Source organism: Nyctereutes procyonoides, unplaced genomic scaffold (assembly GCF_905146905.1).
Source record: "Nyctereutes procyonoides isolate TBG_1078 unplaced genomic scaffold, NYPRO_anot_genome, whole genome shotgun sequence".
In the NCBI taxonomy this organism is placed as follows: Eukaryota; Metazoa; Chordata; class Mammalia; order Carnivora; family Canidae; genus Nyctereutes; species Nyctereutes procyonoides.
Window position 1 is genome coordinate 2,780,349 of NW_026575128.1, and position 14,916 is coordinate 2,795,264.

Genomic DNA, 14,916 nt, shown 5'->3' on the forward strand with positions numbered 1-14,916 from the left:
GCTACACCAACAGTCTTCCCCAAGGCGACGCCCCCGGGGCCGCCTCCTTGCTGCCGGAAAAGGACGATCGCGCCTTCCCCACTTCCGGTCGGAGGCGCGCGGGCGGCTTCCGCCGAGTTCCGGCTTCCGGCGGCGCCCGCTCGGCTCTCGCTGGGCTGCGCGGCGCCCGCGGTCCTTCCGCTTCCCGCCGGGGTGCCGGGCTCCCGCCGAGGGTTCCAGTCTTCGTCCCGGCTGCGGCAGCGCGGCGGAGCCCCGAGGGCTTCCTCCCTCCGTCGGGGTGCGACGGGTGCCCAGGCTGCGCCGCGGCCGCAGCCCGCGGGGGGAGGGGCTCGGCTCCTGGGAACGGCCCGGGGCCCGGAGGGCGGGCCCGGGGAGAGGGCGCGGCACGTGCCGGTGCGGGTGCTCTGAGCGCAGGCCTGCCGGAGTCTCCTGCGGCTCTGCCCTGCCCCCAGAGCCTGGGGTCGAGCCCCAGCTCGGGCTCTCCGCCCTGCGGGGACCCTGCTTCTCCCCCTGCCTGTGCACTCTGCCAAATAAATCCATAGAATCTTAAAAAAAAAAAAAAAAGGCTTTGCCTCTTCCACCCCGTGTGAAGGCAGATGTGAGATTTTTGCCCCACAGTCTGTTCTAGAGCAAAGCAAGGAAAGCATAGATTAAGAACACCTGGCTCAGCAGCTGAGCGTCTGTCTTCGGCCCAGGGTGTGACCCCGGGGTCACGGGATTGAGCCCCACGTCGGGCTTCCTGCATGCAGCCTGCTTCTCCCTCTGCCTCTCTCTGTGTGTCTGTCATGAATAAATAAATAAAATCTTTATACATACATATATATACACACATCTGGGCAGCCCAGGTGGCTCTGCGGTTGAGCATCCTTAGGCCCAGGGCCTGATCCTGGAGACTCAGGATCGAGTCCCACGTCGGGCTCCCTGCATGGAACCTGCTTCTCCCTCTGCCTGTGTCTCTGCCTCTCTCTCTGTGTGTGTCTCATGAATAAATAAGAAAAATATTTATGAATAAATAATACATTGATACATATATACATACAAACACCTGGGCAGCCCAGGTGGCTCAGCGGTTGAGCATCTGCGTTAGGCCCAGGACATGATCCTGGAGACCGGGGATCGAGTCCCCCCACTGGGCTCCCCGCAGGGAGCCTGCTTCTCCCTCTGCCTGTGTCTCTGCCTCTGTGTCTCTCATGAATAATTAAATAAAATCTTTAAAAAAGTAAAAACACCTGAGCTGAAAGGGCCTTCCTTTCTCCAAGGACAAACTCCTGTCAAAGCTCAGTGCCCTGTGTATCTTGGAATGGAGAAGTGAAATGGAGTCACCTTGGAATGGCTGTTAAGGCGTTCACTTGACTTGAAAAGGGAAATTTCTTTTCTCACCACAGAAAAGTCTAATTTGGTTAATTGGTTTGTCAGAGAGACTGGCTTTGCTAATTTGCATAATTATTATTTACAATAAATTGAGCTAAATATGCAGCTGCAACTAAAATATATTTAAATTACAGTAATATTGTAATGCTAAAGATGTGTTGAAATTAATGTCTCCAAGTCCCCAACTCTTCCTAAATGCCTCTAAGAGAAAGTAATCAGTATAATTTTAAAAATCACTTGAGAAAAGTGAAGGACTCAAATGACAGGATAACAAATTCTTTTGCTAGACAGATTGTTTCCATTTTGTTTTTTGGTTTTTTTGCCTTCAGTAGAATTAGTAATAGACCTAATTGAAATGTCAGCTGAGGAAGGAGCACTATTTGACTTTTGGCATATCACTCAGAAGGAAACCAAAAAATTGATTGACATTTCTAAACAAAATTACCAGCATACCCATCTATCTATGTGAGTAGTATTTCTTGGCACTGTATCTATGAAAAGAGAGAATTGAAACTGAACCCTGTTAATGTAGCTGCAAGAAATAGTCATTTAGATACATGCATTAATTAGTGGGGAAACCCCATCCATCTCACTGAGAGATGCATTTCCAGTAGAATTTTACCTTTTATATTTATGTATCATCAAAATTTATAATCATGCCATTTTGAGTGGCTGTATATTAAAGATAATTGTAATGATTACTCAACTTGGAAGAATTCTAATACATAGAGCTATACAATTACAGGGAAAAAAATTTAATTCCCTTAACCTATATTTTATCTCGAGTAAGTGATCAACAAAAGGTTTTTGAAACATAAAAATTATTACCTTTGGATACCATTTTATGGGGGAGTAGAACACAAATATAATTTAGGGATGATAAAATATTCAATTCACCGAATATTGTTCACCGAAATTCATTCGGTGAATGTTAAAGAGCTCATTTGTGTAATTTTATTTTATTTTTTTTCACTTGTGTAATTTTAAATGGATGATGATGGTCGGTCATTGTTATGTAGAATCTGTTCGATATGTTATAAAAAGTGATTTAATAGTTTTATCTTACATTGTCCTTATTTACAGCTTGTCAGAGTTTACATTGATTGCAACTACTTAAATTTATGATGAAAACTTTTTATTTTTACAGAAAGAGCGCCCATACATACAAGAGTGTGCAGGAGTTGGAGGGGGGCGGAGAAGAGGGAGAGGGAGAGAGAGAGAATCCCAAGCAGGTTCACACCCAGCAGGGCACTATCTCACAACCCTGAGGTCCTGCCCTGAGCTGAAATGGAGAGTTGGAGGCTTAACAGACTCAGCTACTCTCAGATGCCCCTATGATGAAGACTTTTAGGTATCAACTTTAAAATATGAGGGGATAAACACTTTTTCAAAATGCTTTCTCCCTTGGGCTGTCATTGCCATACCCTCTTTGGTTTTTTTGTCTTCATCTGTCTGGATTCATTCAGCTCCATCCTGCTGCAGTTTGTCCAAAAGCCTCAGAGAAACTCCTGCCAACCAAACTTTGTGGCTAAGAGCACAGATTTAGATTAAGCTGGTTGAGTGCCAGTCACGGTTGCACCACATATTAGCAAATTACCTAATCTCTCTGCATCAGTTTCTCATCAGCAAACTGAGAATAATAGTACTTACCACCTCCTATGGTGAGGAACAAACTACACAAAATTCGTGTAGTTTTTAGTTACGTATCTGGCTCTAAACAAGTGCCCTATGAAGACTAGCTACTAACTCCCCATACTTGGGAGAACCACATCGTAGTGTTGATCTGTCACCATGTGTCTGAAGACATAGGGGAACAGGAAGCTGATAAAGGGTTTCTAAGAGTGAAGACTGGAATTCACTCATCCATTCGGTGAAGATGGAATATCTGCTAAGTGCCAGGCTAAGTGCCTGGGATATAGCAGCGAATTAGACAAAACCTCTTTCTCCCCTAAAGCTTACATTCTTAGTAGGCAGAGGTAAAGGGAGGGGAAGATAGATAATAGGAAGATAGGTGCTGTCAGAAAAAGCAGGGAGAGGGGGGATACAGCATGTTGGCATGAGGGGCACCTTCCTTATATAGTCAAGGAAGGGGCACCTGGATGGCTCAGTCTGCTGGGCATCCAACTCTTGATTTCAGCTTGGGTTGTGGTCTCAGGGTCGTGTATGGAGCCCTGTATTGGGCTCCAGGCTTAGCGACGAGTTGGCTTGGGATTCTCTTTCCTTCTGCCTTTCCCTCCGCTCTTGCTCTCTTGCACTCTCTCTCTCTCTCTCAAATAAATGAATAAATAAAACCTTTTTTAAAAGTTTAAAATAGTCAAGGAAGACCTCTCAGATTGACGTTTGAGCATAAACTCAAAGAAAGTAAGAGAAGAAGCTACATGGGTATCTGGGGAAAGTGTGAGGAAGTGAATGGCAAATGTAAAGGCCCTAAGGCCAGTCTATGGTTAGCACATTTGAGGAATAAGAAGGTGTGGGATGAAGAGTGTAAGAAAGAAGGAAGACAGATCATGTCATCATACACAGTCCTTTAGTTAATAACTTTTTTACTCAGAGTGAAATAAGAAGTCCTTGGAAATTTTGAGCAGAGAAGTAACATCTCTTTGCTAACTGTGGGGAGAATAAATTGAATGGGGACACAGATGGGGGCAGGGAGTCCAGTTAGGATGCCATTTTGAGAATCAAGGTAAGAAATGATGGGGGCTAAGACTAGGGTGGGATCAGCAGAGGCAGAAGCAAAATCTGGAAAGTTAATTATTTTTTCCCCTGTACAGAAAGCTAGTGTTTATAAATAGAGGGGCTCATGTGTGTGAAGACCTAAATGAGAGCCTCAAAGGAGGCTATTGTTAGGGTTTTGCCAAAGGAGAGAAATTGTATTTGGAAGATAAGGATTCTCATCTCTAAAGTGGTGGACACTGGGGTAGTGTAGTTCATCTACCCCATCTAACCTGAATGGTAAAGTAGCTCTCAAGCCCTTTTTCCATTTTGCCTTGAATCTCTGCTTGCTACACATCGGTTTTCTTAACTGATGCCCTGGACATAAGTGCTCTGGTCTCAAGAATGGCTTACTCTCCACACTGGGAATGTGACTGTGGTGTAAATTACACACCCTTCCTGGGGAGCTGAGAGCCAGAAACAAGGTGACTCCCTCAGTTTCTACCACACTGTGCATCCTCATAGAAGTAACCAGCTGTTTTATCTTTAACATCTATCTCATTCTATTCTGTCTCCCAGATTACCTTATCTCTGTTACTCCCCTATCTAAAAACCTACAATGAGGGACGCCTGGGTGGCTCAATGGTTGAGTGTCTGCCTTTGGCTCAGGGTGTGACCCCGGGATCCTGGGATCGAGTCCCACGTCGGGTTCCCCGCAGGGAGCCTGCTTCTCCCTCTGCCTGTGTCTCTGCCTCTCTCTGTGCGTCTCTCATGAATAAATAAATAAAATCTTAAAAAAAAAAAAAGTAACCTCTGTACCCAGTGTGGGACTCAAACTCATGTCCCCAAAATCAAGAGTCCCATGAGCCAGGTGCTCTGAGACATTGATTATAAAAGATTGCATGGCACTCCTTCAGCAGCATAGTTAACAAACTTCTCACCTACACTGTCAGATAATGCACATCATGAATTAAAGCTGATCTGAAGATGAGATTAGTGTGTTTTACCCTGAAGCCAAAATTCTTCATTGTAGCATAGGAAATAGCCAGTGCTCCAGCCACCCTGAAATTGTCCTTGTTTTCCAGCCAAGCCACCCTCTTTTATTTGGCTCCATACTAATTCCACAGGCATGAATACCTTCCAATTCATTGTCTGCCTATGTAACCCCTTATGGGACTACTCTGTGTCACTTCCTCGGGAAAGCCTTTCCTGGCCCTTCCTTGTATTCACTGACCTGTTTTTACGCTGAGGACACTACACTACACAGAGGTTGCATTTTAATGCCAGTGCACTGGAAAAAAAATTATGATCAAAATTGCCCTCGTTGATCCCTTAGGAAGATGCCACTAGGGAGATTATTTTTTCTTCCTGTTGAATAACACAGCCAGTTTTTGCTCCAGCATGGCAATCACTGCTTCTTTGCAGAGTTTCATTTGGGTGTCAGATGGTTACGAAGTATTTCAATGACTGTTTAATCACCTTTATTGTGGCAAGAATGCACACACTAGGCTTGTGGGATCTGAGACCCATCCACTGAGGGGATCATCTGCTACCATGTGTCCTCCCGCTTCCCATCAGAGCACACACTCATCAAGTGAAATGACAGGTGGGTACCTCCTTCCCTCCCTGCCCACCTGGGATTCACATAGGAGAATTCAGCTAAGTTCAAGATGATGGGATCCCACTGTATTTTATATTACTCCTTGTTCTAAAATTACCTGCCCAACCAGCCGAACTGGCTGCTCCTAAAGCACTCAGGACAGATTCCCAAGGATTGTCATAATGCTTTAGCCTGGAGTATCAGTAAAAGTTGGATAAAATTAAGTATCCTTGTCCATCTCTGAGTAATTAATGCAGACAAACTCATGGGCTACATATTTACCTTTAGATTGAAGACCAGCACAAGAGCCAGCCCACCTCTACAGGACAGTCCACAGCACTTTCTGGGATGTCTGGGTGGCTCAGTGGCTGAGTGTCTGCCTTTGGCTCAGGGCGTGATCCCGGGGTCCTGGGATCAAGTCCCGCATGGGGCTCCCTGCATGGAGCCTGCTTCTCTCTCTGTGTGTCTCTCATGAATAAATAAAATCTTTATTAAAAAACCCCAGCACTTTCTTGCTGTTTTTATTATATCTAATCCAACCTGTTCAGCATGGAGCTCAAGGCCGTATCACTGACCCACTTTCCCTTCTTTCCCATGGATTCCAGTTGGGCTCTCCTTTTCTATATGGCTGTTTAGGGTCTCCAGCCTACCAAGTGGCATCATTATCTCGGAAACATTTTTGACACTACTACACCCCACATAACCCTACCACATACATAAGTAGAAGCTGGGCCCTACCAAAGAGAGGGCCAGTCCTTACAGGGTCATTTCAATATAGTTTTCTATCTTTATTGTTACAGCATCACACACATGAGGGGAAAACAGTGCTTTTCTGGAAAAGATTGGAGTCCATCACATTTCAGATGTGGAAGTAAACCCTGATGTGGGTAAGGGACTCTGGCAGTCAGAGCAGCTGCAGTAGGGCTCAGAGGAGCACTCCCTCTTTGAGGCAGGTTTGTGGGAAATGATCATCCCCTCCAGGTCCTTCACTTTGTTTTCCACCGTCTGAAGTTTTTTCAAAATTCTCTCTTGCAGACCCAAGGACAGGAAGAGATTATTGTCTTGAATTGGGAGAAGATTCCCATCTGGGCTGACCAGCAAAGCCTGAAAAAAATCTGAGCCCTTCTTGTAAAGTTTGTAGAGTGTGATTATAAACAACAATATTTTCTAAAATAAAACAACAGAAGTTGAACGTTACTAGTTTATTCATGTGACTGCCTCAGATTCAAAACAAAACAAAAACCTAATAGTAACAATAATCCCTTATTACTATGCCAAAGCTTCTGTTTAACAAAACATCTTCACATCTATTTTGTCTTTTGATCTTCATCACAAAACAGAGTGATAGGCAGGTCAGGGATTATTATTTGTGTTTAATTAATAAAGATGATAATAATAGATACCATTTGCTAAAAATTTGCCACATGCAAGGGTCTGTGCTAGGAGGCTGTTTTCCCTATGAATGAACTATTCATGTAGAAAAACCTCAGAACTAGGTAGCATTTAAATAACTTCCAGTTTGGATCCTGACATTGTCCAAGGTCATATACTTGGAAATGATAGAGCCAAGACTGAAATCCAGGAATACTGACTTTCATGTAAGTTCCCTCAGGACACAGTGGTCTGAAAAACTAGATTTTCTGGTCATGGGGAAAAAAATTTTTTTTTAATGATGTAGGACAGATTCCTGTCAGGATAAAAATTAGAAACCAATCATCTTTCTTCCTTATTATGATCATTGGCACTGTTTATTAAGTATTCATTGTGTGCTGAGCTTTATACACACAATATTTCCTTTACCCTCATGACCACCCTAAGGGAGATGCTGTTGGCAAACCCATCTTACAGATGGGCAAACCCATCTTACAGATAAGGAAAGTGGGGTTTTGGAGGCTGGTTGCTCTCAGCTCACACAGCAAGTGATGGGACCAAGGTTTGAGCCCCAGCAGTCCAATTCCAGAGCCCATGCTATTAACTTGTTATACTACCTCTTTCTTGGCTGAGGTGTCTGGAGGTCTGCAAATTTATCTAATTGAGCTGAACATTAACCAAACAAGAGCAGAACCCAGAATTATAGATAATAGTTTGGGTTTTTTCTTTTTATATTCTTCTACTAGCTAATTGAAATGCATGTATGCCCACATATCCCTGTTGGGGATTTAGGTTAGTTGGATTATATTAAATGAGACTTTGGAGAAGATTTGATTTTGGAATTCTAAAAATTGGGTTCGAATCTCAGATTTGCAAGTTTTTACAATCTATGTCAACTTGACTCAGTGATAACCAAGTTACCTTGCCCACAAGATGGACATGATAATCCCTGCCATGACTACCATGCAGGGTTTTGAAAAGTTAAGAGAATGCATGTGACCATGATTCCTTGACAGTAGTGATATATGAAAAAAGTGAAAGCTACAAAATGATCTGGTTATAACTTCTCTCAGCATTTACCAAGTAAACCTTAAGAATGACCTTTTAGAATCCTACCCCCTTAGATTTCCACTGAACCTCAATGCACCTCAGTTTCCTTGTTTGTCATATGAAAATAACCTCTATCCATTTCATGGAACTGTTGGGATTCTAAAAGCATTTTGACTATATTGTAAATAGAACTATTTTTTGGTGATTAAACTATGAAGTTATAATCATTGGTAATTAGATGAAAAACCCTATGTTTCTTACAATCCCAGCCAATTATACTTCTATTCCCCCAAAAGAACCCCTGTATATTTATTGAGCCTGATATTTGTTAAAACAAGTAAATAATGAGAATATTGTGATGCCTAAATGAATATATATGCGTTGGCATCAGTTACAGAACAATGTCATAGTAGGGACAGAAAGGCCAAACCCAAGATCCCAATTATATTTGCAATGCATATACTTTTAAAAGGTATCCCCTCACTGTGTCTGGCACATAGCAGGAAATGAAAGATGAATATGTGATCAAATAAACTTGGGGTTAGGCTGCCTTCTCAGTTTATGAACTTGTTTGATCTATTTTATTCTAAAACAAGCCAAAGACCGCTGTGAGAAAGAGCATTTTATGCTAAAAACCTAACTGGCAAAAGTTTTTAAGGTTAATCTAGTTTCAACTGATTTCAGAGACTAGGGTTCATCTTTGCTCATCTGCAGGGTCTTAAAACTGGGTAGCAGGAATACAGGAGAGGACTAACCAAATTTCAATTTAGAATTATTTAAATTCCTCTGTAACAAAAGAGTATAACCTGAATTGACTGAACACTTCGTTTCCACATGACATACACTCCTATTCCCAACAAAAGCAAAAAGGAAATCCCCAGGATAACTTGCACAGTTGGACCAAGATTATCTAGTAGACCCAAATTTGTTTGCTGAGGTGGACTAGTCTCTCCCAGAAGAGTTGCTTGTAGCCAATTCCATATTGAGCTCAGAGAAAGGTAATCTACGACGTTGTCCCAGACAGATGAAGATGAAGAAAAATATGTTGACATTTTAATAAGACAGCAGCTCCAGGAACTACATGTACAGAGGCTTCAGGAACCTAGATATGCGTTAGGGAGAGTGGCCTGGGAGCCAGGTGTTCTGGAGCCACTGTGAACTGTGCATTGTGATGTCACTGTTCTAAAGGTCTAAAGGTCAGCTTGCTTCCCACTCACCCAGTGCTTCCCACTCAAATCAGTGTCTGATTTCTCACTCAATCAGACACTTGCCTAGATTTTCAGTTCAGTAATATTGCTTTCTTCGATTTTTGGCAAGTTTTAGCTGTAGCACAGCACTGTCCAAATAGAACTTTCTGCAATAATGGGAATATGCTATATCTGCTCTGTCCAATATAGTAGCCAGTCGTCACTTGGAATGTGAATAGTGTGGCCAAGACATTGAATTTTACATTCTATTTAATTGTAATTACATTTAAGTTAGCCAATATGGCTTGGAGAGTGTAGATACAGAACATTTCCAATGACACATGGAAGGGACAGCAATTATTTTTACATGGCAAATGAGAAAACTGAGGTTAAGTGGAGACTTGAGAGGATTTAAAGAAAGCTTTCCTAAAGAGTGAATAGTTTACTTGGTAAATGTGGAAGGAGATTATTACTGGATTATTTTGCAGCATTCGTTTTTTTCACATGTCACTATTATGTAGAAATCGTGATCTTTGGGAAGACTATTTAAACATATTTGAGCCTCATTTTGCTCATCTGTTTACAGATGGGGATTCCACATCCTTTACAAAGTTTATATTAGAAATAGATGGTATAATTTTCTAAACACTTTGTAAACTGTAGCGTATTGTGCAGTAACTTATATGACATGTTATCAAATCAATTATTTGCTGACTAGTACCTATCTACATTCAGCGTGGAGGTATGAAAATATGTACCATCTGTATGCAAAAACCTTATGAGAAGAGTTCACACACGTATATTCTAAACAGTGAGGTCAATTGTGAAGACAGCAAGAATCCAAAAGAGGGTTTGCACCAATAGGAGGGGAGAGGCACAAAAAAGAAGGGGCGAAAGGGTTGGTTATGACAATTTTTAGAAAAGTACTGTCTGATTGTATTTCAATTTGTTCATTCAGGTTGAAAGAACAGTAATAGGGAGGTTTGTAATAGGAGGAATAATTGTTTTGTTCTTGCAGGAAGGGGAGGTATGGCAGGTAGCTTCAGGTATCAGAGACACATCCAGAAAATGGAGTCTCGAGTGCTGTTGGAAATGTAGTACTGGGACGCCTGGGTGGCTCAGCAGTTGAGCGTCTGCCTTGGGCTCAGGGCATGGTCCCAGGCCCTGGGATCGAGTCCCACATCGGACTCCCTGCATGGAGCCTGCTTCTCCCTCTGCCTGTGTCTCTGCCTCTCTCTCTCTCTCTCTCTGTCTCTCTCTCTCTGTCTCTCATGAATAAATAAATAAATCTTAAAAAAAAGAAAAAGGAAATGTAGTACTTATGTCAGGGTGAAATGACCTACCGATTTACGAGTGACTGCTATTGATGTTAAATCCACAGTCGGCTACTGGCTGACAACACTGAGAATTCTTTCTAGCAAGGAATAAAAGTGACTCAGATAAGACTTTGGATTTGGCTATTAGATTAGAGATAGGTCAGAGACCATTAAAGAATGGTAACCAGAAACTTTTTGGAGAAAGATAGGGCTGTGACAACTAAATCATTACTTGAGACTCTCCTTACTACATTAGAGCCCCCTGTTAAACGGCACCTTACCCCTTACTTTCAAAGCACTTGACATAATTATAGTTATTTGTGCAATTTATGGTTTAACATTGGTCTTCCCTGTTGTAAACTTTAAAAATTTTTAAAATTTACTTATTCATGAGAGACAGAGACACAGGCAGAGGGAGAAGCAGGCTCCATGCAGGAGCCTGAAGTGGGCTCGATCCCCAGGCCCAGGATCACGCCCTGAGCCGAAGGCAGAGGATCAACCACTGAGCCACCCAGGCGTTTCCGTGACTGTTGTAAACTTAAGGAAGACAGGGACCATGCCCCTTTTATTGACTACTGTATCCTTAGGGCTTGGCACATAACAGGCATTAAACAAAATATTAGGTGAATGCAAAATCCCCGGAAAGAATCCTAAATATCCTTATGGTCTAAACTGTTCATTCATCAAGTGCCTATTACCGTATTTGTGTACTTGTTTGGACAGAATCTTTATAGGGTAGCTGTTAAGAGGGTAGGCTTTTGGGAGTACAATGAATCTGGGTTAAAAGTTTTGGCTCTCCCATTCACTGACCTTGTTCCCTTGAGCAAATTACTAAACCTGAGCCCTAATGTCTATCTTCATTTGTGAAGTGGGAGTAATTCCTTACCTTGTAGGCCTGTAATGGGAATTTGATAATTTGTATAAAAGAAGAAGCTAGGGTGCCTGGGTGGCTCAGTGATTGAGCATCTGCCTTTGGCTCAGGTCGTGATCCCAAGGTCCTAGGACTGAGTCACACATTGGGCTCCCTGCAGGGAGCCTGCTTCTCCCTCTGCCTATGTCTCTGCCTCTCTCTGTCTCTCATGAATAAATACAAATCTTAAAAAAAAAAAAAAAACCAAGCTACCCATAAAGGTAAGTGCAACTATTATTTGTAGTAACATTTATGACAAAATACACAGTATTGTAAATCTCAATAGTGTAAGGTGACTTAAAAGAATCTAGTCCAAAAAAAAAACCCCATTTATAGTTTGACTCCCTTCTTAGACACCGGAAAACGTCCAACAACGAAGAATTATCAATATGCAAGGCATCTCAGCCTACCTTTAGATAGTCATCAATCCATCTATCCAGCCAGTCCACCCAGTAATCTTCCACATCGGACCCTATTAGGATGGAACTTCGGACTCATGCAATGCTTACTTTATGCCTTATACGTTCTTCATTGCCTTTCAAACAAAATCAAAAATCTAGAAGCTGGTTACATAGCCCTAAAATACCTGGTTGCTGTTTACCTATCCAGCCTTCTCTCATTTCCTTTTCCCATTTTTACTCTCAGCACCAGCTATACCAGACTCATCAATGTCATGAACACACCACAAAGCCTTTCCACACAATACGATTATACTCTTTGGCTAATTCCTACTGGTTCTTTGGGTTTCACTTCAAACGTCCCTTCCTCAAAGCAGCTTTTCCTGGCCTTTTTTGGGGGTCCTGTCACAGCCACAGCTCTCATGTAGCACTTCATTTGTATTGTTTTGTTTATTGTGTATCTTCTTTACTAGACTCTCATCTCCACGATGCAGGAAACTGTGAAGTTCTACACCCAGGAGTTGGCAGATAGTGTTGCTTCGTGAATATTTGGCTGTAGCTTTCCTGTGCCTTCAGGCGCCTGGAATACAGGTGAAACCTGTCAAATACAGGTTGACAGGTTAAGTCTGACTATCCTGGTTCCTGTTCTCAAAGTGGTTCCGACTTCCAAATGCAGTCTATCACAGAATCTATTCCTGCAGGTGTAGACCAAGCAAGTCAGATTAGAGCGGGTCCCCCTTTCCAGTCTCAGCTCTACATAACAGAAGGCTTTGCCCCTGAGTCAGCAGGATAAAGTGAGAGGCATCACAGTCTATCGTGAGGGTGAGAGGTGGGGAGAAGGGACTGAGAAACCTTTCTTTTATAAATTCCTCTCAGAAAGAGAAACAGACTCACAGAAACAGTATGAGCCAGTTTTCCTCTTTCCTCAAATGAGAAAACGTCAATAGATGTAGAATTAGAATTGGATCTGCATGACCTGGCTTATACTTACACTTCAAACTTTATATCCCATTATTCACTCCCACAAACAATATACTGTTTCATTACAGAACTATGTTTTTTTTGGCACTAATTTAAACACCACTTGCAACTTTTTGATGTACTTTCTTCACATGAAGTTCCCCTCCCTGATATCCTTCCAGTCAGAAGAAACTGGAAACGAGGCTCCACCTATCCCCAGCTTCTAACAGCTAGGGAAAACACTCCATCCTTAAGTCTGTATGTCAAATGAAGGGAAAAGTACCTACTTCCTGAAGTTATGAAAATTCAACAAGATAATTTTATGTAAAGTGCTTTTAAGAAAGTGTAGCTATCCTGAATTCTCACAGTACTTTCCACTATGTTCTAGGCCATTGCTTCAGGAATTTTTCTGTGCCTATGAATCATCTAGAGATCTTACTAAAATGTAGATTTTGGGCCAGAAGTTCTGGAGTGGGGCCTGGCCTGACATTCTACATTTCTAACAAGCTCCAAGGTGATGCCCATGCTGCAGGTCCACTGCCACACTATGATTAACAATGTTTAAGCTACCCTAGCCCTCACATGAAGGCTCCACACTGGCAGATGCCTTGACAAATTTATTTTGGGATTTTTATCTCCCTAAGCATCTGAAACTGCCTCTAAATATGTGTACACTTGAATATTTGGTTAATGACTAATTCCATCTTCCAATGACTATGTTCTTGGCAATGCAGGTCAGAAGTAGGCAACCCAGGACAAATAGAGGATAGATTTGGGATTAATAAAAGGTTTCTTCTCCATCATTCCCCACCCTCTCTTTCACACATGTTCATGAACAAGGGGAAACACTGAAACAAGTGAATTCTGGGTAAAAGGATAGAATGAAAGTGGCACTCTCAACTTCTACCTGTCAGTTACAGGGCAGATCTTGAATTTAAAAAGACTCTGAGGGGCACCTGGGTGGCTCACGGAGTTAAGCGTCCAACTCTTGGGTTTCAGTTCAGGTTGTGATCTCAGGGTCATAGGATAGAACCCTTTGTGGGGCTCTATGCTCAGTGTGTGGTCTGCCTGTTTCTTTCCCTCTGTTCCTCCACCCACTCTCTCTCAAATAAATAAAATCTTTAAAAGTAAAAATAAAAATAAATAAAAAATAAAAGGGCTTTGAAAACAAAGTCATTGCTTCCAGGTTTGTACCAGCATTGGGGATAAATGCTAAAGACACATCAAATAAAAACGATAGTACTAAAAGCTACAAAACTCTGACCTTCTATATTGTCATGTAACTTCACATGCTGGGTTTGACATAAAACATGGTCGTTAGTTAAGTCCACAAAATGAAACAAGATCTCCAACTGGAATAGAAAGTGATTTAGGATAAATCATTTAGGCTTGTACTTGAAGCAAACTTTCAATAGGGTTCTGAAATTTAGGGTTTGGCTCCCCTACAAATGGACTAACTATATCCTTTCAGAGGGTATAAGTCAGGAGTGGATGAATGGATGTAGTTCAGTCTTAAGACAATTAGCAACTTTTTCTTGTTCTGGGCCAAAAAGTCTCTAATATAAGGAGTCTTAAGAATGAATCCCCCAGGTGTCTCAAATCATACTAAAGTGACCTACAAATTGTTACTGACTTAACATTATTACAATGAACTTCATCATGTTATTTTGTTCAAATCCTTCAAAGGGTCTCAGCTGCCTGTGGCTTCAAGTCCAAACTCCTTCTTAGCATTCATGGTTGGGTTCCTGCCACCTATCTCTACAATAATCTCATCCACCTCAGTGCTTCTCTTTCATTGCAGCCTACCAAATTACTTGTAGTTCCCTGGAAACATGACTACACACATCTATGCCCTTCATGTTCTGCTTGGTATTTTCTCCTTCTACCCAGGCAACTCCTGGACATCCTTTTTTGGGAGCTATCTTGACTCTTTGGACTAATTATTCAATTTTAGATTTTTCTTTGCACAAAAATTTTAAGACAATATATTGTCATTCAGAAAGAAGCTGTATCGAAATGGTTTGGTTAACAAGAAAAACTATTGGGGCAAATACAAGTGCACATTCCAGAAAATATTAAGTGCAGTTTATGTATGGTATGA

At 41.9% G+C, this 14,916-nt stretch overlaps 2 protein-coding genes across 2 annotated transcripts; both read right to left on the reverse strand.

Moving 5' to 3' along the window:
- Window position 1: 1 nt before the first annotated feature.
- LOC129520464 (basic salivary proline-rich protein 4-like) lies at window positions 2-6,286 on the reverse strand. The gene is made up of 2 exons (XM_055341469.1): window positions 6,203-6,286; window positions 2-523 (listed from the first exon to the last, which is right to left on the reverse strand). Exons 1-2 carry the CDS (start codon window positions 6,284-6,286, stop codon window positions 2-4), a joined length of 606 nt encoding a protein of 201 aa, XP_055197444.1.
- Window positions 6,287-6,475: 189 nt separating this feature from the next.
- TMCO2 (transmembrane and coiled-coil domains 2) lies at window positions 6,476-9,096 on the reverse strand. The gene is made up of 2 exons (XM_055341470.1): window positions 8,851-9,096; window positions 6,476-6,790 (listed from the first exon to the last, which is right to left on the reverse strand). Exons 1-2 carry the CDS (start codon window positions 9,094-9,096, stop codon window positions 6,476-6,478), a joined length of 561 nt encoding a protein of 186 aa, XP_055197445.1.
- Between the last annotated feature and the right edge of the window lie 5,820 nt (window positions 9,097-14,916).